Source organism: Brachionichthys hirsutus, chromosome 15 (genome assembly GCF_040956055.1).
Source record: "Brachionichthys hirsutus isolate HB-005 chromosome 15, CSIRO-AGI_Bhir_v1, whole genome shotgun sequence".
Taxonomy (NCBI): domain Eukaryota; kingdom Metazoa; phylum Chordata; class Actinopteri; order Lophiiformes; family Brachionichthyidae; genus Brachionichthys; species Brachionichthys hirsutus.
In genome coordinates, this window is record NC_090911.1 from 4,387,061 (window position 1) to 4,412,595 (window position 25,535).

The following is a 25,535-nucleotide window of genomic DNA, read 5'->3' on the forward strand; positions in this document are numbered from 1 at the left end:
ACAAGTATACAGAAGAGGAAAGGTGTTAACTGTGGATGATGAGGAGTATATATATTTTTTATGTATGATAGTATTTTATTGTTTATTAATGCAAGTATTTATGTTGAATATTTTTCTATATATTGAATAATAGGGGTAGACATTTTTTTAAATAAGTATTCCACTTCTTCCTACTCCTTTTTTTAACTATGTGCTGCATTTTGTTATGTCTTTTGTTTTTTTATCAGTATTTCTTTCCTTTGTATCTACAAATACTTACATATTTTTATACATGTTCAAAAACAAAATTCATTAATTCATTCATTCATGTGGAACTCCTCGTCTCCAAAATACAGTATATAACCAAATTTGTCCTGTGTCCTTCTCACGTGTCCAACGGTTGGACACGTTGTCCAGGTTGTTGTCCTCGCCTGCCTGCAGCTTTGACTCTATACGCATCGGCTGGTCCAAACGTTTCTTCACCTGTGGCGGCGGACGTCGATTAGCCGCGTAAAAACGCACGCGTCGCTCATCGTTGGCTGCAGCAGCCGGTCACTCATTGGCTCACATTTAAAAGTAGCACAGCATGAATTTTTACGTGTTTCTTTTATTTTCAATTCAGGTTGGATTTTGTTTTTGTGCGCTGCGGAGATTTTCGCTGCGCGAAGACCGCGCCATCAGCAGTGCGTAATTAATTACGCACGCAGCGTAGCCTCTGACGTTCTCCAAATGAACGGCATTCCCACACGCCCACTCAGCGCGTCACAATACATGTAACAACCAATCATATTTTAGATAGAGGGCGCTGCTATTTGACGAACATTTATTTCATGCAATCAAAGGTGAACAACACCGATTAACGCCCGCCCTCGACCCGTATGCAGCCAATTAGGACGGAGAAGTAATTACTAATTTATTATATCGCAAAGGGTAGTGACGCAGTAATTGTAGATCGTAGATACTCCATGGCTTCCGTGCGTGACCCGAATTAACGTTTAATTTTCTGTCTGTAGACGTAAAATTCCTTAGAAACAGAAAGAAAGAAGCGTCCCTGCTGTCATCTGGGAAGGGGGGTGGCGGGGGGGGGGGGGGGGGGGATTTTGGATGCCATTCCGGTTGGAGGTTGCGGTCGAGCCCGAGGACTAGATGCGATAACCGGAACGAGATATGCCGCAGCCGAAATCACGAAAACTCGCCATCCTCGGGTACAGATCCGTAGGTGAGTTTCCACGCGACGCTGCGTGAAAGGCCTCGAATGAGAGCGCAGATGGAAAAATGATCACGACCGAGTTCGTGCTCGGGCAGAATGTAAACTGGAAGCGGCGCCTCCCATAATGGGGCCGGAATGACAGGGAGCAGCATCTCAGAGCGCCTCCAGGTGAGACGCGGCCTTCGTGGGTTAAGACCCACGGGTTAAGACCCACGAAGGCCTCCCGTAATGGGCTCAAGAGACACGTTTCCTCCCGTCGGTGACACTAAAGCCTGGGTTAGTCAGCGCAAGGCTTTACGCGGAGGCCTGAAAGGAGCTGCAGAGTTGATGCGTTACGCAGGATGTCTGCCGTGGGTGCGCTCAGGATGGGGGGGGGGGGGGGGTAGCGCACATACCGCCCCAAGTTGAGTGGTCGTGGGTATAAAAAGAAAAAGATAGACACCTTAATGAACCTGAAGAATAATGAGGTGGTCTGTTAAAAGGGGATTTCTTTCTTCTGTTCATTCGAGTCATTTCTCTGTGCATGATTTGCTGCACCACCAGCAAACTGTGTTTCATTCTAGCAAAGCGATCTTTGATAAGAATTCTCCTTCGTGTCTTGCAGGAAAGTCCTCCTTGACGATTCAGTTTGTGGAAGGCCAGTTTGTCGACTCCTACGACCCCACAATAGAAAACAGTAAGTGGGAAGCCCCCCCCCCCCCCCCCTAAAAGTAAATTGTAAATGATTTCCTCTAGCAGAAACGGCCCTCTTCAGGTTTGTAATCTGTGAATGTAACACTTTATCTGCTCTGCTCAGGTCGCTCCTCGTGTGAATGTACCGTTCACTCGTGTGTAAACTGATGTTTGGCTATCAGGCCATCGTTTGTATCTGGAATCAATGACATGTGCTATCTGCTCAATGCTCAACAGGAAATCCCTGCTGGTTACTCTGGTTGGAATCAATATATTTATCTGTTCCAACTTGCTTCCCTGCTTGCTGAGTGTTTCCAAAGCCTTCAGCGCCATCTTGTGGTCTCGGTGGACGGAGCTGCTCACCTGCCGTGTTGTCATGTGATCTGTGCGCAGAATTGCTGTTATATGATGACACGATAAATCAAGATGTTGTTTAGGAAAATGTTATCGTTCATTGCTGATTAATCTGCCTTTCTTAATTATTAGATCTGTACAAACGCGGCGTCTGATTTTGTTTTGTCTGCCGTGTGGTCCAGAACTCACAAATATGAGATTCACAGCGATAGAACGAAGAAAAGGAAGACATCGGGGTATTTATCAGCTGGTATGACGAATGGAAGGGTTGGAAAATGTCACAAATACCCCTCCAGATATTTTATTGAGTCTGATTCTCTTTTTCATCCCATAAACGTTGCCTTCATTATCACTGCAGCCTTGGTGCCTCAGCAACACGATCGCTGTCGGAGACGAAGTGCAACCCGTTGTGGCGTAATGTTCTCTCCGAACGAATGTGTCCAAACACGACACCAGCTGATTTCACTGGTTCCCAGAACCGAAGACAATCGGCTTCATTTTGTTCTGAAATAACTCTCACGTTTGCTGTTTGCCGATCGCTGGCGTGGAGGCGGAGCTTCTCTCTCTGAGATGCTTCAGCAGAACATTTTCATTAGCCTGTAAAACAAACACACATTCCCAGTCTCTGGGAAGATTCGAGTCTAAATTTTCCCTTCAGGCTGTTTTTCTTTTTCTCAGCATGTTTGCTCACGCCTCACCCCGCTTTTTCCGCAGTGTGTGTGTGTCTATAAATATTCTCTGGATGGTTGACATAAAGCGAAGTGTCAGCGTTATCAGCCCGATGCTACAGGCAGTGCGTTGCTGCGGTCCCGCTCTAGATTACGTGACCCATCTACAGGCAGATATTGACATTTTTTCTGCTGAATGAACTCAGTGGCACCAAAATGGATCCGTAACTTTCTACAACTTGTGTGTCTCCAGACCTACGCACTCATGTATATGTATATAAACAGTACTGTACACCGGCTTCACAGCATAGAGTTGAAAACATATTACATCATGCACATCACCATCTCATACAGGGGATTGAATTCTAACTTACTAAAATGATAAATTAAATAGATCATCCTTTGTGAACACATGAAGATCAATATTTTTATTGGGTTGGAAGAATACTATATTTTTTTGGTTTTTCCCTTTTTTAACAGTAAATGCGGGTTATTTTCCTGAACCTCTCACTAATACATCATCAATCAATAAGTTAGTCAATTCATTAATAACCAGACAGCAACAGGGAGAGCACATATCTCCAAGACTAATTGATGCCCCCCCCCCCCAATGCACATAACACCCAGCAATGAGGAACCTTCCTGCAGGGCTGTGTTTATTCACTGAAAGTAGGGATGAGAATTGATACAATTCCAATTCCTCTTTTTCATTCTGTGAACCGATTCAGTTCTTTATCGATTCTCATTTGTAAAAAAAAAGAAACCAACAAGGTGAACAAACAGATCGATTAACATTAACTAAGTTTGGTATCTTATTTCAGAATTTCTAATTACATGACTTTACAAACCCAACAGTTCAGTTTTTTTTTATATATACATGTATAACCTCCTGAGACCCAGCTTTGGGTTAGCATGTCATCTGTAATGGACAAATGTCCACTCCAGAGGACATGCTAACTGGCTGGGTCTCAGGAGGTTAAATAATGAAATAAATGTACAAAATACAGCAGAAAAATGTCTAGAAATTAGAATTCCCTCCTTTTTGAAAATAATATATGAGCTGAACACTCAAAAATAAAACTTCAAACATACTTAAGTCCAATAGAGCTGCAACGTGCAGCCGTCAGCTATGAAGAATTAACAATTATTTTGCAAAGAAAATGAAAATAAGCATATATCTACTATTTTCAGGAAGGATACGTGATCTTTCTGGACTTACTGTGTCGTGTGCGGCTGCAGCAGGCTATATGATTAATTGTATCTGATCACAATGATAATGTTGCATTGTTTATATTTGTCAGTGTTATTTTGAAAGGAAATGTATTGATCCCCCCCCCCCCCCCCCAAAAAAAAAGGTTTCCGTTGTGATTACTGCTGATTAGTTTCTCCTTTTCCTTTTCCTTTTAACTGCAGCGTTTACTAAAATGATCACAATAAATGGGCAGGAGTACCATCTCCAGCTGGTCGACACGGCAGGGCAGGTAGGACTCGGCGCATTTGCTTTGATGTCAGTCGTGCTGCATCAGACGGAAGAATTGCTTTGGATCATTTGAATGACGACCTTTAACTTTTTGCACACTCATGCCACCGTGAATTCTCTGCCTGCAGGACGAGTACTCCATCTTCCCACAGACCTACTCCATAGATATCAATGGGTACATCCTGGTCTACTCAGTCACATCTAACAAAAGGTAGAGCAAGACAAACGTCTAGTAAATTCTGTACATTGACCTGAAGAACGATTGATTTCCCCTTGTTTCTTGCAGCTTTGAAGTTGTACAAGTCATCCATGAAAAACTGTTGGACATGGTGGGAAAGGTCCAGTAAGTACTGCTTTTGCTGCTCCACGCACGTGTGTGGTCGATCATCCAGTAATGACCACTGACCGGTGACGTTTTCCTGTGATGCAGAGTACCGATTATGCTTGTGGGAAACAAGAATGACCTACATATGGAGCGGTATGTTTTAACACACATTTACAATTGTTCACACAAACACCAATTATGAAGCCACTGTTGTAAACAAGCACAGGACACCGTGCTGGCAGGATGCTTAATTACTCGACGCAAGCTTAGGAGAACATATTTGTTGTGATTGCAGCTCAGTGATACAAAATAATTCTCCACCACACATTCGCCGTGAAATATTAACGCGTTTCATTGCCGTGTGTGTGTGTGTGTGTGTGCGTGCGTGCGTGCATGTGTTGTAGAGTTATCAGTTGTGAAGAAGGAAAAGCGTTAGCCGAATCCTGGAACGCTGCCTTCATGGAATCTTCAGCTAAAGAGAACCAGGTAATATTCTGAGCTGCAGATGTTTTTTAGTCTTATATTCCATCTGGGTTTTCTGGATATACTCGAGGTGTAACCGTCCACGTAATGTATTGAACCGTTTCGGTTCTGCATGTTCGGTTCGGTTTTTTGGTTTTATGCATTTTTTCTCATTAAATTTAGATCTAAGCAAGACTCGCATGTAACTTTTTTCAAACTCGTTTTGGTTCATTCTCGCTGCTCAGCCACTCCAAAACTCCACTATGAAGTCTTTATTAGCATATATGTAAATCAAACAGTGCACACACATACACACACCACAAAAAAAATTTACGCTCTACTACTATTGGGCCCCTTAACAATCCATACACATGCATATACAGTATGTAGGGGCCCTATAACATGCATGAAGAGGGAATAGGGGGAAGGCGCCTCCGCCTTGAATCGGTTGAGGGGGGTTGGTGCCTTGCTCAAGGGCACCTTGGCAGTGCCCTGGAGGTAGGCTGGCCTCTCTCCAGCCACCAGTCCACATTCCATGTTTTTGTCTCAGCCGGGACCTGAACCGGTGACCCTCCCGTTCCAACCCAAGCCTCCATTATGCCACTAACGAGCTGGTTTAAGAGCCTCTTCTCAGTTGACGTTCAGAATGGGACCTGCATCCATCAAGCATGACCTCAAACAAAGGAAAATGTTGCTGCTATAAGCCAAGGAAACAGAAAAGTAAAAAATTCAGATGTTTAGCCACAAAACTCCCGATAAATCTTCTGTCCACTCTTCATTTATTAGAGGCTGAATTTAGCCAACATTAGCTGAAAGTAATCATAACTGAAAAGGATTGGATCGTTTTACAAAGTTAAGATTCATTATCAGGAAATCTGTTGATCTGCTTTAAATCAATTTAGCAACAATGCAGCCTATGTTGAGCCTAAAGCCACAGTGACCCTCCACTCTATGACGTATGTGGCTGAGACGTGTGATACCATCCTCGTATGTGTGTGTGTGTGTGTGTGTGTTTCTCTGCTGCAGACGGCTGTGGAGGTTTTCCGGAGGATGATCCTGGAAGCCGAGAAGATGGATGGCGGTGTGCAGCCAGGAAAAACATCCTGCTCCATGATGTAGAGCTGCCCAATCAACACACAGGACACTGCACTGGGATATCCCATTACTTGAAGGCTCGCTGCCAGTTCTCCTCCACCTCAGTTGACTCCACCCCTTCAGGGTCCTAAATATCCAATACCGTCTATTTATGGCTCTGATTTCACTATTATTTATCAGTATTTCCTATTCCCTTGTCATCGTCCTTGTTTTTCTTTGTGTGTTTGATTAAAAAAAAAAAAAAAAATGGGATGAGTGGTGGTTCCCTTGACTTATAATGTCTACCATCCACATCTCTGTTCCAAGCACAGTGATCACGAGAACCAAAATTAAAGGCCAGAGGTTGTAGTGGCTTGATGCATTTTAGCTTGTCATTATGCAGCCCCCACATAGACTCCGAGCCCCCATCCTGTTTGAAGAGCAAACGATAAGAGAAATGTCATGTCCGCCTCGCATATACTCTCAAAATTGATAAGAGAACATGGGTGTTTCTTCTGATGCATCTCCAGCTGTTTGGCCCCTCCTCCAATAAACAGCTCCTTTTTTTTCCTACTTCATCTGAACGCATCACCCAATTCTATGTTCTTCAGTTTGTTCTCATTGCCGTTACTGTCAGCCCCCCAAAAAACAAAAACAAACAAAACTCTACATCCATTTTCTAATGTTGAAAATGTACAAATGTTTTTGATTGTAATCATTAAAGCCGAAAGTGGTTATGTAAAGTGTCCGACTCTGTCCGTGTGTTGCAGGATGGCTAACTTATGTATTACCGGTAGTTTAAAAAGATGCTGGTTGAAATTGCTTTACAGAAAACTTATAAACGGATCAGGAGGATGCATTTAGGAGAACAAAGCCACCAGAGTGCAAATAGTTCACACTCATACCGGAGTGCAACTTACCAGTTTACCTTTATTACATGTTTTTGATGGTACAAGCACCACCCAGTTGAAACATGAACACGGCTTCATGTTGTCACCTAAGGAATGTGTGGTGTCTTTGCCTTTGGTGGTGCCACTGCTTACTGTTCATGATCAGAATAAAAATAATGATTAAAGGTAAAGAAGGGACGACACATTATAATTTTATCCATGCAAAGTTATAAAGGCAATTTTTATTATAGTGATATTAATGTCTTTTTTTCCATCTCCAGTGTGAGACAATTGCAGCAGTGTCCCTCAATGCCATTCACGTCTAAAGTTTTTTGAAACCCAAACATTCACTGCCAACCTTGGCTTTGAGATCGGTCTCTCTTCAACAGCCAATAACTCTGGAACGGACAATGGTAGGAACACACTTTGTTTTGTTTCTGATGAAAGAAGAGACTGTAATCATTCATTTGGTAGCATTGGTGGTGTTTGCATAGGACACAGTAAAGAATATTCTGTGGTGGCTTGGAAAATCAGGCTAAAGGAAACGAAAACTGGGACACTCGGCATTTAGCTGGCACTGAATGAGTTTAAAACAAATTATTGATTCTTAACTTTAAAATCTATTGTAAAATGAAAGCAATGCCTTTGAGTGTCACACAAGGGTTCCTCGACACTGTCTACAGGAAGTAGCAGATGCCACTGTTGCACAACAGTGGATGTGTATTTAGTGGAGAATAAATGACAGACTCACCAGCTGTTAACAGCAGGGCGACGGTCCAACCCAGACCGACAGCTTCATCTTCCGCTCACTCCTGATGCCTCTGAGAGATACAAACCTGACACAGCATGCCCACTGCTTTTAACGCTCCAGATTCTAATGTATGTCATCCATTTCTTTTAAAGAGATTGTTAATAGTGCTATAAAAGCAGGTGCGTTAACAGGCAAACCAAAGACACCAAACCATTAGTGATTCCGTTATGTTTCTAAACATCATTTAGAACTGAAGGTTTAACACACAATACGAAGCAGCTCAACAAAGAAGCAAAGAATTACACCATGATCAGATTCTTATTATTATTAGGAGACTTTTGTTAATAATAATAACAATAATAATAAGTCAACTTTTTTAAGAATCAAATTTGATACAAGCAAATGGATGGATGGACGGAGAGTTCGATCTCTACCTAAATAGGATAAGAGGATGTTAGTTAAGGTTCAGTGTGTTAACTTTAGGCGAATCATGTCGATCGAGATTTAACAACAAAGAAGCCACCTTTCGTTTGGATCCACGGACGCATAATGAGCACTTCAATTCAAATGATGAATGATGACATGAATTGGATACAGCATTAAGTCTGAACTGACATAAACCAGATAAAAAAAAACCTCAACAACCCAGAATTAAATATAATGAAAGACAAGCATTCATGTTGCATAAAAGACCCACATATTTTCTGTGATGCACAGAGGCTATGACATCTATTAAAATGTCTTTTGTGCATTCAGAATGTATAGTTTTGCTGATATATACAGCAATTAATGGTTTAAAAAAAACCTTTTAAACCTCACAAGTCTCTTAAAGAGGTGAAAAACTGCACTGACATCAATTTAAAAAGCTCATAATGCCATTGTAAGTTTGCAATCTGCATATGGGAGACAAATGTTTGACACCACTTCTGGCCTTGAACGACTGCTTTTGTGTGAATACTAACCCGTGTTGCACTTTTGAAGCTGTTAAAAACCCACTGAAGAGCAATTAATCATTTCAAAACGTGTGTTCTATCTCTGCTGCTGTCGCTGCAGAGAGCTTCGGGAGGTGGGAGTGGAAGCAAAGCCACGGAGTTCATGTAAGCCCGGTCTCGTCTGTTTAGCACGCGGCTCCACCTGACTGACGCTAATTCTCTCCGTCTTTGATGCTGTGGCTGTGACATGCACGAAAGAACAAGCGAGCTTGAGGGAAAATCCATCCATCATCCATTTTCTTCCGCTTCAACAGCGCTAACCACTACGCCACCGACGAGCTGTAGGCAAATCTTTGCAGTAGGAGATCTGGAGAAGAAAATAAAAGTGGCGATGCAAACAACGATGCATTTGGTCATCCATGGCCTTTCACGTTTGTCAAATCTAAGCTCTTGACTTGTTCTTTCCTCTAATGGACACAAGCCCACTCCTCAGAATAACAGTCCAAAAGCCCAATCAAAGCCTAAGATCATCCTCTATTGTGGAGTCACCCCATGCAGAGCCAAATTCCAATATCAGCACTGGCATGTGAAGGGAAACTGTCCATGTGGCAGAATGTTAAAAGCCCCCTTTGTTATGCTTTTGTTGCCCCGGCCTCGCGATGCCACAACACGCTCTGTCAGCCATATATATTTGGGCGCCACTGTGTCACTAGTTTCAAACAGAAAACAGTGGAACATGTCTCGGTACTCAGGGAACGTTCAGTCGCATCAGCCGCACGAGAACCCTCTCATATGTGGCACGATCAAACGTCAACACAAAATAATGTCGACTGATCCTTCTTTAGCGATCGCTTTGCTTGCATTGGTGCTCGCCATGTCTTCGCCACAATCCCCATCATGTTCCCTGTTGTTGCTAAAAAAAAAGAAACAAAAACAAACCGAGTGTCTTCTATCAGGGGAAAATGTTTCACTGGTAGGTCATCACTACATTCTGGAGCATGAGGAAAGTATCCCGAATTTCCTCGCTGGAACGCCTTCGACAATCATATGGGATCCTGCAGCATAAATCGGAATGTGTATGAGATTGTGTATGAGAGGAACCCCAGGGACGGGTTATTGGTAAAGAAGCTGTTAGCTACAATCGAGCTAACAGGTTGGTTATTAAGACTTCCAAGAATGTGAACTTTTTTTTGTGTGCAAATCTGTTTTTTCAGAAACTAATCAATAATGATATAATACATAGCAGCAACTTGCAGCTTTTAGCATCGTGCATTGACAGCCACCACTGACAGAGCCGATTGGAGCCTCTCCACACGGTCCTTCATATATACCCATCGGCCTTTGCATTTCTATAGCTGTGTTTGAAACCTGCCACAGTCATCACCACATAAAAGAGGAGGCCGTGGCCCTTTGTATAGGTGGAGGTGAATACTGTTGCTATGATTCAGTGCCCCCCCCCCCCGAGCATGGAGAGCACTGCAGGACTGTCCTTCTCTGCAGGCACGAGGCCCGACTGAGAACTGAGACGAGTCTCTCAAGGTCGATGGCGATGGAGCGCCTGTATCTCTGCAGCGAGCGATTGATTGAACCTGTTTCGAGTTCAAACACGCAGCAGCGTTTCAGTTTACGGCACACGATCGATGGACGTCAGCGAATTTGATAACAGTGCGTCAGTTTTTGAAAGGTAGATTTCCAGAACCCGCAAAGAGGAAAAAAAAAAAAATCATTATTTCAAAGATTTATTTCATTTTGATTCTTAGCTGATTGGGACAGAAGACCAGAACAAGAAACACACACATTTCATTTGGCCATGTTTTCAATAAAAAATGAATGGTATAATGTGAGCATACTGCCGTCACTGATCTACACATATATATATTTAATATATTAGAAATGTACCTTCTCGACCTTATGTCACTAAACGCACCAATTTTCATGAGAAAGTAATTCCATTTGAAACAATGCACTTTTGGTTCCACAAAGAAAAGTATTGCCTCTCATTTGCCTATTCTATAATTAAACGTTAACCCTTAATGTATGCTAAACTGCAAATTCCAACTCTATTCTATGTGACCCCCCCCCCCCCCCAACCAGCTGGTTGCTGCATGAGGAGCTAGGAGAGAGGAAACTATTGCAACCAGGTGGCGTGGCGGGCAGACGATGCCGAGGACATCCACTGCTGGGTCTGTAAAATCATAAAAGATGAAGACTATGTTTGGCATCGCTTGTTGTATTATTATTTTGTATTGCTCTTAAATTCTGCAACAAAACAGTGATCCTGAACGTATTGTGAATCTTATTTCCTTCTCTTCCTGCGTTTATGCTCACTAAGTAAGAAAAACTAACTTGGCCGTCATTTCATTGTAGAGAAGTATCCAGGCTATTATCCAGGTAATTGCTTTCTATCATATGCCGTAAATCCAATACCGTTAAGTGTTCTTCCCTTCCGCATACTAATGGCTCCATTACAAGGTTACATGGAATACTCTCGATACAACTGGGCAACACAGAGATGGGTAGTTTATTTATCCAGAATGGAAATGAAATGTTTTTTTTTACTGTTACAAAACACTGAGCCTGATTAAAACAAAAACAAATTGCTGTAATTGAAGAATGCAAAAACTCATGAACGCAGTCTCTCTCAGCCTTTCAAGCCTTTACATGCTCCGAACAAAAGAAGTGTGTATGTAGTTCGCAGTGTTTAAATCACTAGTGAAAGATGCACACGAGGGAGAAGCTGCACCTGCTTCAGGGAGCTCTGCTACCATCTAGTGACATTCATCTCCTCTACTGTGACACAGAGACGCTCCTCAGGTTTCAAAATGATCACAATGGGAAAGTGCAACAGCACTGACACAGACGCGTAAAAACGTTATCATTTACCCATGAATAATAAAAAAAAAGCTACAAAATACAGCAACTAATTATAAGGTTTAATGTGTCTGACATGCTTATTACCAGTATATCTAACCTGGATTATATTAAGCACAGGGCATTTGTGCATTTGTGCATTTATGCAGGCTGATGTCAAATGAACATGATAAATTATACTCAACAGCTTTTTACCTCAGAGTTTCACAGATTTCATGCACCATTGCATCATCTCCTCGTATGCTCTCATTCCTGTAGCGTTGTCACACAGCGGCCTGCGGCTCCCAGACCTTTAATGAACGCTCGTGAGTTTCTCTTGCAACTGTTATGAGAACAGATCACCTATATTTACAGGGTTTCGCTCATGGCTTCTATTGAGTTACAGGGTCAATATGGGACAGCTGAACGAGGAAATGCTTTGTCTTGAATTGCACTCAAAGGCACTGGTTGAGCGGCGATTACCGACGACTATCCTTATTCCCGCGGCCCATTTGCAGCTCGAATCGGCTGCGCGTCACAAACATGCCATGAGTCGGCTTTTCAAAGTCGCCCAAGGAAGTCAAGGAAGGCAGAAGAAACTGTGAACAGGGCTTAATGGCATTTAAACAAGGTCACTGCTGATTTTCAATTATGTTTGGGAATAATATGGGGAAACCTAAAGTCGTACGCTTCCTGTCATGCTAACAATAATGAAAATACTTCATTACTTATTACGATTTTGCATTTTGTAGTTACTTTAATGCTGTCTGGCAATGAAATGAATAATTAGAAATACTACATTTAAAATACTACTTGTTGTATCATCTTGCTGCAAATTAGGTCAGCTTTTTATTTTATCTTTTAACAAACGCCACTATAATACATAAAAGAGAAAACCGTCTGAAAGTATCCCACCATTACTATTTAAGATTTATTCACCAGCACAGACAAAGAGATCAGCTGCTAGGCAATGCAACGAGCCAATATTTTATATATCACTGATATACTGTAATCAATGTTCCCTCTAATTTTTCATGCGTCTGAGCAAACACACAAATTCCCTGAGCACAGTCCCTTGGACAACTTTGAGCAACATCATAATAATACATTTTATTTTAAACGCACTTTACATTTGAATGCAAATCTCAAATTGCACAATAGTATAAAAATAAATAACACAAAAACAAGTGATAAGAATCAACAAGCAAAGGATGTGTGTACTGAGGTCCCGCGAGAGTCCTGCAACTCCGATTACAATGGCGTCTATTAGCTGCGTAAAAACATGTGAATCTCATCATTAGCCGGAGCGGCCAGTCACCGGACACTCACTGACGCACAGTGGAAAATGGCACAGAATGAATGTTGACGTGTTTATGTTATTTTCAATTTAGGTTGGATTTTTTTGTGCGCAAAGTAGATTTTCGCTGCGCGAAGAGCATATCAGCTGTGCGTAATTACGCACCCTTAGAGGGAACGTTGACTGTAACACACAAAATAAAACTCTGCATTAAGCTGCCCCAAAGCAACACCTTATTGTTAAAATATCGCAATATATTACATCAATCATGTTAATATGATCTAGAAACAAATATCCGACGTGTAACCATTTAAATCCGGATAAAACGAATTTATTCCCGACTGTAAAATGATATAAGAACAGGAAATTCAACTATAGAATGAAATAACTCTCTCCACATAAAGTGCGAGCGTGAGAAATCCACACATTCACTAACACTTCAAAAGCCTCCTTTTTTTAAAAAAAAAAACACAAACATATGAACAGAACAGCGCTCAGCGCCGATACGAGGACAAATAACGCCGTTTCAGGCGTGTGCGCGCGGTGTCGCGCTCAGGTCACTCGCTGGCTGCCTGAATTCCCCTCTTTGTGTTTACACATCCGGGTTTCCCTGTTTGCAGCCCATTCCCCATTTAGAAGCCATTTTGGACACAGATCGGTAACATGCATGTAAACCCCGACCGACCTCCCGGTGCAGCGGTGCTACTATTCAAGTGAAGAACCTCGCGGAGAGCGCGGAGTTTCGGGCTCTTGCCGGGTGGAGCGGATTCTAATTCGCTTTTTAGACGGAGTTCCGTATCCGCGGACTAACAACAGTGTAGCGAGCACTCCCTCGCCCCTGTCTTTTCTTGCAACATTGTTGCGGCGCCGCGGCGGCTGACGCGCCGTGGTGGTGGTGGTGGTGGTTCGGCTGCGGAGGGACCGGAGAGGCCTGCGGTCGGGTTTTTTTTTTTTTTTGACTGATGTTTGGACAACCTGAGTTTTAATGTTCGCGACGGAAAGTGGAGGAAATCTTTGTCCTGTATTTAAAACGGAACATGTCTTTTTCGTGGCTGACTTGTTCACTTCTTCTGGGAACTTTATGCGCAGGTGAGCCGCTATTTATTTATTTGTATTTGTTATTTTTCTTTGATCCGGCGGACGCTTTTCTTCGCCCCCCCCCCCCCCCCCCCCCGAACCGCTTTATGCTTGTCGGCGGATTCAACTTTTTTTTTTTTTTTTTTTTTACCGTTCGGGCTGCGAGGAATTCGTTGACGTTAACCGTGTCGAGCAACAGCACCGTCTATTTTAAATTGAAGAGTTATCGACGGCGATATTTGCTTTCGTGTTCGAACCGCCACGTGAAAAAGACGCAGCTGAAGCGTCTCACGGTCCGAAATGTCCCCGTTTGAAACTGTTGCGTCCCGGTGGCAGGAATAGAAGGCAGCAGCTGCACCGACATCCTGAAACCTTATCGGCACGTCTGCGTCCTGCAGCCCGAACGAAAACACTCCATCAGTGCGGATTCTACGGATTCTCCTAAATCAATGACCTTCGTTTTGGGGAGACATCATTTTGTGTGAGGTCGCGGTTTCTCCTCGACGGAGCTGCGACTTTGCCCGACGAGAGGCTTGTTTTTCTTTTGTTTGGCTTTTCTTCTTCTTCTTCTGCATCCTTTTTTTTTTACTATCTAAACCCAAGCCTGCCATCGTTTTTACCATGATTAACGATGATTGTAGAAAGAATAAATTCCACTTTCACCCCCCCCCCCCCCCGTAATGTTTTTAGCTTTGGCATACATTTCCAAAGGGCGCAGCTGTCTCCTGCGTGTCAAGAAGCGCTTTGGCTAATGCCTTTATGGTTTATAAATTAGGGCCGAGTGTAGTAAGCTGCTTCTCCTGAATTCATGTTGCTGTGGCGTAAGCCTCGGTATAGTGACAGAAGGAGGGGGAGGGAGGGAGGGGGAGGGGGAGGGGGGGGGGGGGGGGCTGTGATCTTGTAGTAAAAGTCCTCCAGGGTCATGTGACCACAGATATCTCAGAAATGCCATCCCTGCTCTGTGGCGCGTGCGTGATACGTGCGTGTTTCCTTCCTTGGCCTTACCATCCTCCTTAATAATGAGCGTGGTGCGTCTCTCGGTGCTCTAATGAAATCCAGTGTATGCTGCTGGACTAGTGGATGCGTGTGTGTGTGTGTGTGTGTGTGTGTGTGTGTGCAATGGGTTGAGGGGGGGGGGGGGGGGGTAACACTGAGGGGGGGATGGGCAACCTCATATAGGCAAGGATTTAAAGAGACAAGCACTGTTTGTTTTTCTTTTATTTCTCTGCGAACAAAGGTTAGGTGTGATTGTCCGAGCCGCGCTGTGAATGAGGCACGCGGCGGCGTTCATCAGCGCGTATCTCGTGTGTGTCGCCTGAGTATGTCCCCCCCGACCGCAAATCCCACAAAGGGGGGGACGGAAGGGAAACCCTTTTTTTTTCCAATTTGGAATTGTTACAACTCGTCTTGCTTAGCAGAAACCGTCTCCAACACTGAAAGCCCCCCGAAAGAGCACGCGCTTATCGACCAGCAGGGTTCACACGAGTCTTATCTGTAGAACTAGCACGCCCGGTGTGTGGCTTCCCTTTGGTTCCACGCCTGTGAGTATTCCTCTAATTAAATTCTGTCATTTCCACTCTGCTTCAGCTGTGACTCGTTTTTTCTGAATGGGGGTAGTGCCGGACTTACTATCCAGCAACAATTTGTGTGCCCTGAGGAAATCAGCGTTTACTACGGAGAGCGAGCGACCCGGGCTCGGCCCCGTGCCAGTGATGATGGAGGCTCTGCTCGGAGACGCCTCCTCGTGACACAGAGCGGATCCCGCGCCATATGTCCGCGCTTCCTCCGCTTGAGCTTCGGCTCATTACGGTGTGAGCTGACCGAGGCCTTCCGTCTCCCGCAGGGTACAGTCTGGGTGAAGCAGAGACCCGGGAGTGCGTGTACTACAATGACAACTGGCGCACGGAGAGGACCAACCAGAGCGGCTTCGAGCGCTGCGAGGGGGAAAAGGACAAGCGCCTGCACTGCTACGCCTCCTGGCTCAACTCCTCGGGGACGATCAAGCTGGTGAAGAAAGGCTGCTGGCTGGATGACTTCAACTGCTACGACAGGTTGGGTTCCTGTGCACGTGCGTTCTTATTTTAGGTGTCTGGTTTGTGCCCAGGGTGAATGGCAGTGTGTTCGGCGTAAACATCTGCTCCAGCACTCGCATGTTATTTTCTTGCTCCCAGAATTTTAGAAAAAATACACAAAAATTTGCATTTATTTGGGAAAATCTGAAATCTGAAGATGTAATGTTGATGGCCAGATCCACAGATTTACTCATCCTGAAATTATTTAGTTTCAGTTTAAAATTTCAGGCGTCCATTGTCTGGGATAGAATGGTTTGTTTAGTTTGATCAACGATCCAAAACCCCCAAAGATGAGCAGCGGTATCAGACAGAGAAAGCACAAAACAGGGACTGGATTAGTTCTGTCGATTGGGTGATTATTAGTAACTGGTTCTGGCTCATGCATAAATGCTAGCTCTCTCCTAAAAGGCACGTGGCCTTCATCCACACAGCTACAGACTGAACATACAACAGAATGTACGGAATGTAAGTTATTCAGTGTGTTTGTGAAATAGCGACTTTACAGTCAGAAAAGTTGATTTGAGATGATTGCCTTCACAGTCGTGCTTTATTTTGATAGGGCCGGCGTTTATGCTGGAGAAAACACTGCAAGCTGTTTAGCTCATGTTTATTCTTTCTGGAAATAACCAGATAGTCTTCATCGCTGGTGTCGGGTGCAAGCTCTGTGTCACAGCCTGACGGTGACAAAGATACAGTGTCAGCACCGCAAGTCAGGAGAATTTAAAAGACCTCCTGCTCTTTATCGTTCAAGCCGGGGCTTTTTAAATACTCTTGTGGCTCATGGATACGAGCTGGATAAAATGTATCTACGCTATTCAATGCTAAATGACACATTCAGGTGTCCTTGTTAAGGATTAATCATTGGCTATATGCAAAATGTGCCAGTTTATATTATATTACGAAACGTTAGACGTCTTCTGGTTTCTGAAAGGGAGTCCAAGGATGCAGAGGGCTGCTGTTATGAGTGACACAGTGGAAAGGCAGTGCTGCTCATGAACAACCGCATTCAATTCAAAAGATTCTCTGAACTAGAAAAACACTCAGAGCTCAGACCTCCGGCGAGAACCTAACGTCCGCTCCGTTTGGCCGGGTGTGAAAGCGCATCCGAACTCTGGTGAGGATCCAAACAAGTCCGCCTGAAAACGTGGGTCTCGGTTTGCTTGCAAGAGAACCCTGGTTCGTTTCGTTAGTTTTGTAAACCTCCTTGGCGGAGATAATTAGGATGTCAATTATTAAGATAGTCACATTCACTGGCGGTTTCAAGGGAGTAAGTTTTGACCTGAAGTTCTGCTGACTGTAATTATGAGTGGAATATAATGACACCTGGAGAAACTTTAAATCCTGAGTGTTCCATTCTCAACAGAAGGCTACACTAATTGCCGACAGGAAATGAAAAGTGATGAACAGATGGAATCCTTTTTTTTTTTTTTAAGTGAAGCGACAGACTCAGAAAGATTAATTATAGTATTTAAAACCACTTTTGCAGTCATGCTTTAAAATGTTAGAATCCCAATATCTAGGGTTGGACACAGAAGATGCTCTTTAGGATTGAGTGGACAAAACCTGTTATTTATTTACATGCTTGCCTGCGTAACCTGTTTTTAGTTTTCCATTTGTTAAATAATACCTGGTTACATTGTACCCTGTGCTAGCCTGATGGTACAACCTCCTTTACCATTTCAAAAAGACATGGGCTGGTACAAAAAGGTCATTTGAAAAAGATCACAGAACACTCGATTGGTCAGAGAACACAGGAAACGGTGTTTTTCCAATCATCAATCTCTGATGCGCGCAAAAGATCCGTAGAAAAAAAATCCCATGGCCTACCATTTACAATATCTGCACTGCTTCAGCCATACTTTTATGTGGAGGTGCAGACGTTCCTGCTTTTGATGGCTGAGGGGAGGCTCACAGGAGATGGACTAGAGGCGTGCGTTTCTATGACAGACGTCTAATGGAAATCAACCTTCAGAATGTACCCGATACCAAAGCTGAGTCATGCCGCCGAGCGCCGGTGACGCGTAGTGGAAATGTGGCTTGTGATCACAGTCCCTTCGCCACAGTGATGAAACTGACCGGTCCCGACAGAAATTGATAGAGAGGTCGACGCTATAATTCCAGCCAGGAGCCCCAACCCAGAGCAAATGTCTTTGAGGAGATTCTCCTCGTAGTCTGCGTCTTGTAACTGGATCAATGCCGGCGTAAAAGGAAGCTCGGACAGACGGCATGCTGCCATCGACTGGTTCGACGTTTAAGACGGGTGGATTTATTTTCATGGGCGGATTGAGTTTAAATGACACACGCAAGCTATCAAACGAGACTTGTTGCTAGCCGAACGACCGGACAGACACCCAAAGGTGAGTCCTGGTCTCCTCCCACGGAAACAAGCAGACCCACTGGAGTCTTGATACCAAGTCCACAATTCTGCTCGAGTGTTTGACTGACAAGCGGCTCCACTCATCAGTATGTTTGTCTGTCATGATTTTCTTCTCGCAGATCACATCTCCAACGAAACGCTCGAGCTTCACCAAAACCTTTACAAACATTTTAACCATAAATACTTGTGCCTTTTGATGTTCTGAACTGTCTACAGTTTTTCTTTTCCATTTTCTCTTTTGGCAATATCATTTTCCCAACTGAACTTGGAACATAGAGCCTTTTGATATTCAGGATTTCTATAAATGATACTCCGGGTTCACAGATTGCAGTTTTCTGGCCGATCACTGATCTTTTTTTGTGAAGTTGCTTATAAACATTGGTAGTCGCGGGTTGCGGTTTTCTTGGCCTTGTTTCTAAAGTGTCGTTGCTTATTTGGGCTTGTCCGCAGCTCCCTAATAAGTTGTCAAGCAGATATCTTTGACGTGTCATTTAAAGGTCGGATAGTTTGTCCCGTCTGTTCCCCCTGCTCTCCCCCCCCACACAGGCACACAGAGAGAGGAGACAGCAGAGTTTTCCCCTCCACCCACATCCTGCTTCTAATTGGCTCTGGCCCTGATGGCAACGAGTACTAGCCAGTCAGAGCAGAGGCTGAGCCCAGAGGGGACCAGTAGCAAAAGACGCTTGTTTTGGGCTCGTTTTCAAAGGCTTGGTTGCTTATTTTTGCTTGCGAGATACTAATTGAGTTTTCCTTGGAAATATAATTTTTAAGAGACACCATTGTCCATAGCGCACTGAATATATATATATATATATATATATATAAATAAAATCCCCTATTTCAGGCTCTCCAGAGAAATGGAGGATGTTGGCGTCTGGGTATACTGCATCTACAGAAGCTTAACTACTGATAAAATAAAGCCATCGCCTAATTGGTTTGTGTAATCCACGTATACATATATATGTGCAAAGAAAAGGGTAACCATGGTGATGCGTACGCACGGCATCACCAGTCTTCTATCACACATCAAAAGCTGCTGAAACTGCTGTGCCAGTTCATTGAGTCTGTTAATGAACTCATCGTCTCTGCCTGTTATAGGATCCTAATAGTTATCGGTATTCATTCATTATTTGGACATGTTTTGTCACAAAAGAAATTCATGACCATTTATGTGGTCGCTGAATATTCGGAGCAGAGCTCGGTCGTAACTCGGATAGGACCTGCGGGGCAGAAACTAGCCCTCACGTCCGAGCCAATAGCATAAAACCTTTTAAACATTTTAAAGACACGGCTGTGAGGGTTCAGCAGAAGTATGTAAACTATTCCTGTCAGCTTTACCAGCAACCAGTGAAACGGTGTGTTTGTCTCACCACCGACGGGACGGGTCTTACTTTGCTTAGGGGAAACATGCATGGCAGAAGGTAAATAGAAAAAGGAGTCACTAATCTACCTGCTTAATCAAATTCAATTCATGATCACAAAGCGTCGCTAGTTTTGGCATAATGGTTGCGACACAACTGGTTTCAGTGTTGGTCAATAATGTGTGTGTGTCGTTTACCCTTTCAGGCAAGAGTGTGTGTCCATGGACGAAAACCCTCAGGTTTTTTTCTGCTGCTGTGAGGGCAACTACTGCAATGAACGGTTCACTCACCTGCCTGACTTGATTGGCAGCGGCAACCGAGGTGAGCAGCAAATACATCCCACATATAGTACAAGCAAATGAAAATAGGTCTTTGCCTCCCTCTCCAATTAGTGGGAGGAAAGCGTCTCTTTTGATTTAGTAGTATATATAAAAAACAAACCTTCTAACTAAACGTTGGTGCGTTTTAAACGGAAGGTTCATTTTAAATACTGCTTAAAATTTCCCACGTGCTGTTGATCAGGAAAAGATAGTATTTGCTGAATATGATGGAAAACCAAGGTCGCTGCACTTTGTTTCGTTGCTATTGCAGCATTCGGCAGTTTTGCCTGTAACCCACAAGTCATAAAGCTGGCATGCTGTAATTATTCTGTCCTCCTTCACAGTGAAAATCCGGCCTCCCCCTCGAGTGCCGTCCTTGCTCAACGTGCTGGTGTACTCCCTGCTGCCTCTCTGTGTGCTGTCCCTGGCTCTCGTTCTGGCCTTGTGGATGTACCGCCACCGCAAGCCTCCCTACGGCCACGTGGACCTGAGCGAGGTGAGCCGGGCCGAGCCCAAGTCTGACTCTCATTTCCAGTGGAATTGCTCTGGTACCCAGATCAGCTGCTTGAACTGGGCGTTTCATTGGTTCATTTTCTGTGTGGCAGCTCAGTAACGCACAAATCATGGTTCATCCTAAGCACTCAGTTTGTCTGTCCTGGTTGCCTTTATTCAGGATCCTGGGCCAGCTCCTCCATCTCCCCTCGTGGGTCTGAAGCCGCTGCAGCTGCTGGAAATCAAAGCCAGGGGCCGCTTCGGCTGCGTGTGGAAGGCCCAGTTAATGAGCGAATATGTTGCCGTCAAGGTCTTCCCCGTTCAGGTATGTCAACTGGGGATGTCCCGATCAGGTTTTTGAGTCCGAGTCATTTCATTTTGAACCGATACCGAGTCCCGATCTGATACTTCTTTAATACATAAAAGAAAATAAAGACGAGTGAAAAATGGATCCAGGATGTCCCTTATTTTTTATTTTATCATCTTATTTCAACATTTAACTCTTAAACAGAGCTCTTCTGTGGCGTAGCTTGAACATTTTAGTAATGAATAAAATACTTTTTTCACTTTGGATTTGGACTAGTGCAACAGTAAATATTAAATACCAATATTTAAAATAAAATGAACAGCAGCCCAATCGGCACTTCAGAATACTTCCACAGCGCAGACAAACTCACGACTCGCTTCAAGCTGCTTCCGTGTTTAGCCAGCATTCAACCAATAGTGTCACAGGAAGTCACATCGCACCGCATGCATTACCATCTCTGTCTGTATGAGAGAGGTCTCACTGTGCTACAGCGTAACTGACAATCTGACAAAAAAAGTAATGGCAATAACGATCCATATATATTCGAATCCTGATCGGGAGCTAATATCCGATTCCGATCGAGTCTGCAAGCTCGTAATCGGGCCCGAGTTCCAATCACAAGATCGGCTCGGGACATCCCTGATGTCAACGATATTGATTCAAGGAATTTGTATTTTCAGTTATATTTGATTTGTGCCTCTTTGAACTATCATCTGTGTCTTATGAGTATTGATGTCCATAAAGAGCCCAACGATCAGGATGAGCAAATATTCCGTTTTTTTTGTAGGTTTTTCTCTTTTTATTCCATGTCTGAGTAATTATTTTTTTTAAATCCAATTAGAATAATGATAACAGCTGCAAGTGTTAAGTGAGCCTGAAGGAAAGTCCAATATTTTATTATAGGTGAATGTAATACAGACATTAAGAGACGAGCGGTATAAATCATGGAGTCCTGATCTTGTTGTCTGGTTTGTGTAGGATAAGCAGTCATGGCAGAACGAGCGGGACATTTTCCTGACTCTGGGGATGCGTCATGAAAACCTCTTGCGCTACATCGGTGCAGAGAAGCACGGCGCTAACCTTGAAACCGAGCTGTGGCTCATCACAGAGTTTCATGAGAGGGTGAGTGCATGTTTCCCTGTGTATTTTACATTCAGCCCGAGATGCTGGGTTTCTGCGTTTACTAGATCATCTAAGGTCATCAAATATCTGCAGAGGCGGCAGAACATCTCAGCTTTTATTAAAGAGGACTTTATTGCTTGTGGCTGAGCTGAAGGACCCTGTTTGTCTTAAAGTGACAGAAATGTGCTGCTCAGATGTATGCATTTTATTCTTCACGCTTGTAGTGTTAACAAAAAAGAAAAAAGAGCGAGGATTAAATCTAGTATCAAAAATAGCATGTCAGATTTCATGAAATGACACTCTATTATTCAAATGCTTTGAGGCAACCAGAACATCCTCTTCTTCGGTTTCCTCAAAAAAGGTATTAACAGGATTAAACGGTAATTATCAAAACCACAAATTTGGCATATCCATTGTGTAGCGGACTCGGTGCTTGCAGATCCCGTTTCCAGCAGCATGTTTAGTGCTGGGGGGGGGGGGGGTGTTAAATATTAAATATTAATATATAGTTAATAGTTAAATATTTCCATTTTTATTATTCTTAATGATGATTCATGAGGTTTGATTTTGTCTCCTCTGGTAATTCTTCCTTGTGACATCACAGGCATCAAATGCTCAACTCGACACGATGCATTCAGGGGTTATTGTTGCCTCAGTCGTTGATCTTTGCTGCTGATTCCTCGGTGCTTTCAGGGCTCATTGACGGACCATCTGAAGGGCAACACTGTGACATGGAGCGAGCTGTGTCTCGTAGCAGAGACCATGTCCCGCGGCCTGGCGTACCTCCACGAGGACATTCCCAGCTACAAAGGAGAGGGGCCTAAACCCACCATAGCACACAGGTGGATTTAAATATAGGGCAGTGCCTTCCATGCTGCCACCTGCTGGTTGTACTTTTCAATGTTTTTGCCCTGCTGAACCGTGGAATTAGTCTGAGTCTTAAAACTGTCTGATTTACAGCATTGTAATGAGATTGTTCCTGGAATAAATAATGTGCAGGGACTTCAAGAGTAAGAACGTGATGCTCCGAGACGACCTGGCGGCAGTCATTGGAGACTTTGGTCTGGCTGTCCGATTTGAACCCGGTAAACCTCCAGGAGATACTCACGGCCAGGTATGGAACTAATGGTTGCTTTTTATATCCCGAGTGAAAACTTGAACAGAGGCTGTCTTGCTATTATTAGTGTTCTGCAGAGACCCCCTTCAGGCACATGCTCATGTGTTGTCGAATCCCGCAGGTCGGTACGAGGCGCTACATGGCTCCAGAGGTGCTCGAGGGAGCCATCAACTTCCAGCGAGACTCGTTCCTGAGAATAGACATGTATGCTATGGGCCTGGTTTTGTGGGAGCTGGTGTCTCGCTGCACGGAGCCAGACGGTAAGTCAGGCTGTGCAGGCATGCGGGGGAAAGTTTCCTTTTCATCCGAGCAGTCAATCTTTAAACGGAGATCATGTTTTGAATAGGTTTCTCCATTTTACACTGCTCTGTGCACTTAAATCGATTTCCCTTCATCCTGTGATTTCGACGGCCCTCTTCAGGTGCAGTTGGTGAGTTCATGCTGCCGTTTGAGGATGAAATAGGCCAACACCCCTCCCTGGAGGATCTGCAGGATGTGGTCGTGCACAAGAAGATGCGTCCCGTCATTAAGGATTGCTGGCTCAAACATCCTGTGAGTAGCAGTGGGAGGAGGACGTGGCAATGCAAGGATGTCGTGCGTTCTTTATTCCAGTCATTATCTTGGATCTTAGTGCTCTGATTCAGTTTTTAGTTAGCCAGTTAGCGCTTCATGGTTTTCAGATGTGCTGACTAGAGCTGAGCAATTTGCTTTTAATCGATTCAGCGATATATCGATATTTTGTTTCCCCAGAGACCATCACTACATTAAGCCCCATTCAAACCCCCCCCCCCCGTGTCCCGCACTTTGCAGGAAGAGCTTTTAGGTCTGCCAGCCGCTTGTGTGCATTTCGGTTTTAAACACCGATAGGAAGGCGACTATTTGGACAGAAGTATGGCGGGTTTGCAAACTGTGTCACACAAACATGTTTCTATTCCTGAACATAAATCTGAGGAGCATGTGGATCGCTTGGGCTGCAGTTCTGTGGAGAGGAGCTCTTCTGTTTACAGGCCTTAAGCTACTCTGCTAGGATGGGTACAATTTTTAAGTTGGCTTAAATGTTGCTCCAATGGACTTGAATTGTTTGCTGCCATGGTTTATTTGTGCTCAACCTGGTGTGGCTGGACAGTTCAATTAATTCAATCCAAATCGCAGGATCACTCACAAGATGTCACCAAAATCACTTTTTCCTTTTTAAGATCTTTCACTAAATGATGCAAAGTGTATCGCATCGCATCGCATCGCTACAGCCCTGATGCTGACCTCTGTTTTGTGGCTCCAGGGTCTGAGCCAGATGTGCGAGACCATCGAGGAATGCTGGGACCATGACGCAGAGGCACGATTGTCTGCTGGCTGTGTGGAGGAGCGCATCGGTCAGATTGCAAGAACGATCGGCAGCACTACCTCAGACAGCCCCGTTTCCATAGTGATGTCTCTCACCAACGAGGACCTACCTCCCAAAGAGTCCAGCACCTGATTAGGTGACGTCATCCTTCGCCTGAGCTCCTGACTTCATAGATTTCAGATCGAAACTCACTGGGTCTCCGTGAATATTTAAAACATCATTAAAACAACAACCTAAAAACATCCAAGCAGCTGCTACTTTATCCCAATACTGGTATTTTTCTTCTGTTTCAGTGTTTCAGCATTTAAAGTCGGATCATACTAACGTATCTGCTGTACTTCTGAAGTAGTAGTAAGTTATGCGATGGGCACATCTGATAACAACAATGTGTCAAATCTAGTAATGTCATTACCTCATGTATTTTTTTTTGTGTGTGCGTTAGTCTATTTTTTATTACCTCATAAGTTGTTATCTTTGTCGTTTTCCTGTCGTGGTCATGACCATCTATGGCCAAAATGAAATGAGCCTTTGCTCCAAACCTCGGACAACGTGCTGCACACCTCGGAGGAACCTTTCTGAGACTGTTAGACAAAATGTATTCTCTTCCTCAGGGGTTGAAAGCTTCTCGATTTCTAAACTTGAGTGTGCTCCCTTATTTTAAACCTGCGAATGCTTCTGAAATGGGGGGGGGGGGGGGGGGGGGAGGGAAATTGGAGCACACCTGTTTTACCACAGGGGAGGAGCTACAACGGCGAGCTGAGCAGTTTTCGTACATATTTTTGAACTCCTTTGAACATTTTGGACAAGCGCCTTGTCCCCGGGGGAAACTACCTCTCAGGTATCCAGTAGGCCTCTTTGGAACATTGTCTCGAAGTTAAGAGACAAGCTATCAAGCTCGCTGTCATGGACGTATTCCTGGATTCGTTTTTTTGTTATTAATTGTAGGACTTCAGATTTACTCCTCTGCCAGGGGCATGTATGGATGCTGCCTGGAGTTGCAATGT

General features: G+C 44.0%; 2 protein-coding genes across 3 annotated transcripts; both read left to right on the top strand.

Moving 5' to 3' along the window:
- Window positions 1-1,065: 1,065 nt before the first annotated feature.
- LOC137904465 (GTP-binding protein Rheb) lies at window positions 1,066-6,961 on the top strand. The gene is made up of 8 exons (XM_068748648.1): window positions 1,066-1,198; window positions 1,794-1,865; window positions 4,297-4,364; window positions 4,492-4,574; window positions 4,650-4,706; window positions 4,794-4,841; window positions 5,093-5,174; window positions 6,177-6,961. The coding sequence occupies exons 1-8, from the start codon at window positions 1,147-1,149 to the stop codon at window positions 6,267-6,269; spliced, it is 555 nt and encodes a 184-aa protein (XP_068604749.1). The 5' UTR covers window positions 1,066-1,146; the 3' UTR covers window positions 6,270-6,961.
- A 6,749-nt stretch (window positions 6,962-13,710) lies between these two features.
- Window positions 13,711-24,975, top strand: LOC137904282 (activin receptor type-2B-like). Of its 2 annotated transcripts, none has more exons than XM_068748443.1 (11): window positions 13,711-14,033; window positions 15,865-16,072; window positions 20,037-20,152; window positions 20,496-20,630; window positions 20,802-20,968; window positions 21,929-22,072; window positions 22,766-22,914; window positions 23,072-23,186; window positions 23,311-23,449; window positions 23,611-23,741; window positions 24,469-24,975. In XM_068748443.1, exons 1-11 carry the CDS (start codon window positions 13,982-13,984, stop codon window positions 24,661-24,663), a joined length of 1,551 nt encoding a protein of 516 aa, XP_068604544.1. In that variant the 5' UTR covers window positions 13,711-13,981; the 3' UTR covers window positions 24,664-24,975. The 2 variants fall into 2 exon arrangements, with proteins under 2 accessions (XP_068604544.1, XP_068604545.1); XM_068748444.1 differs by having other exon boundaries at window positions 20,037-20,140; window positions 20,496-20,647; window positions 20,825-20,968.
- Window positions 24,976-25,535: the final 560 nt, after the last annotated feature.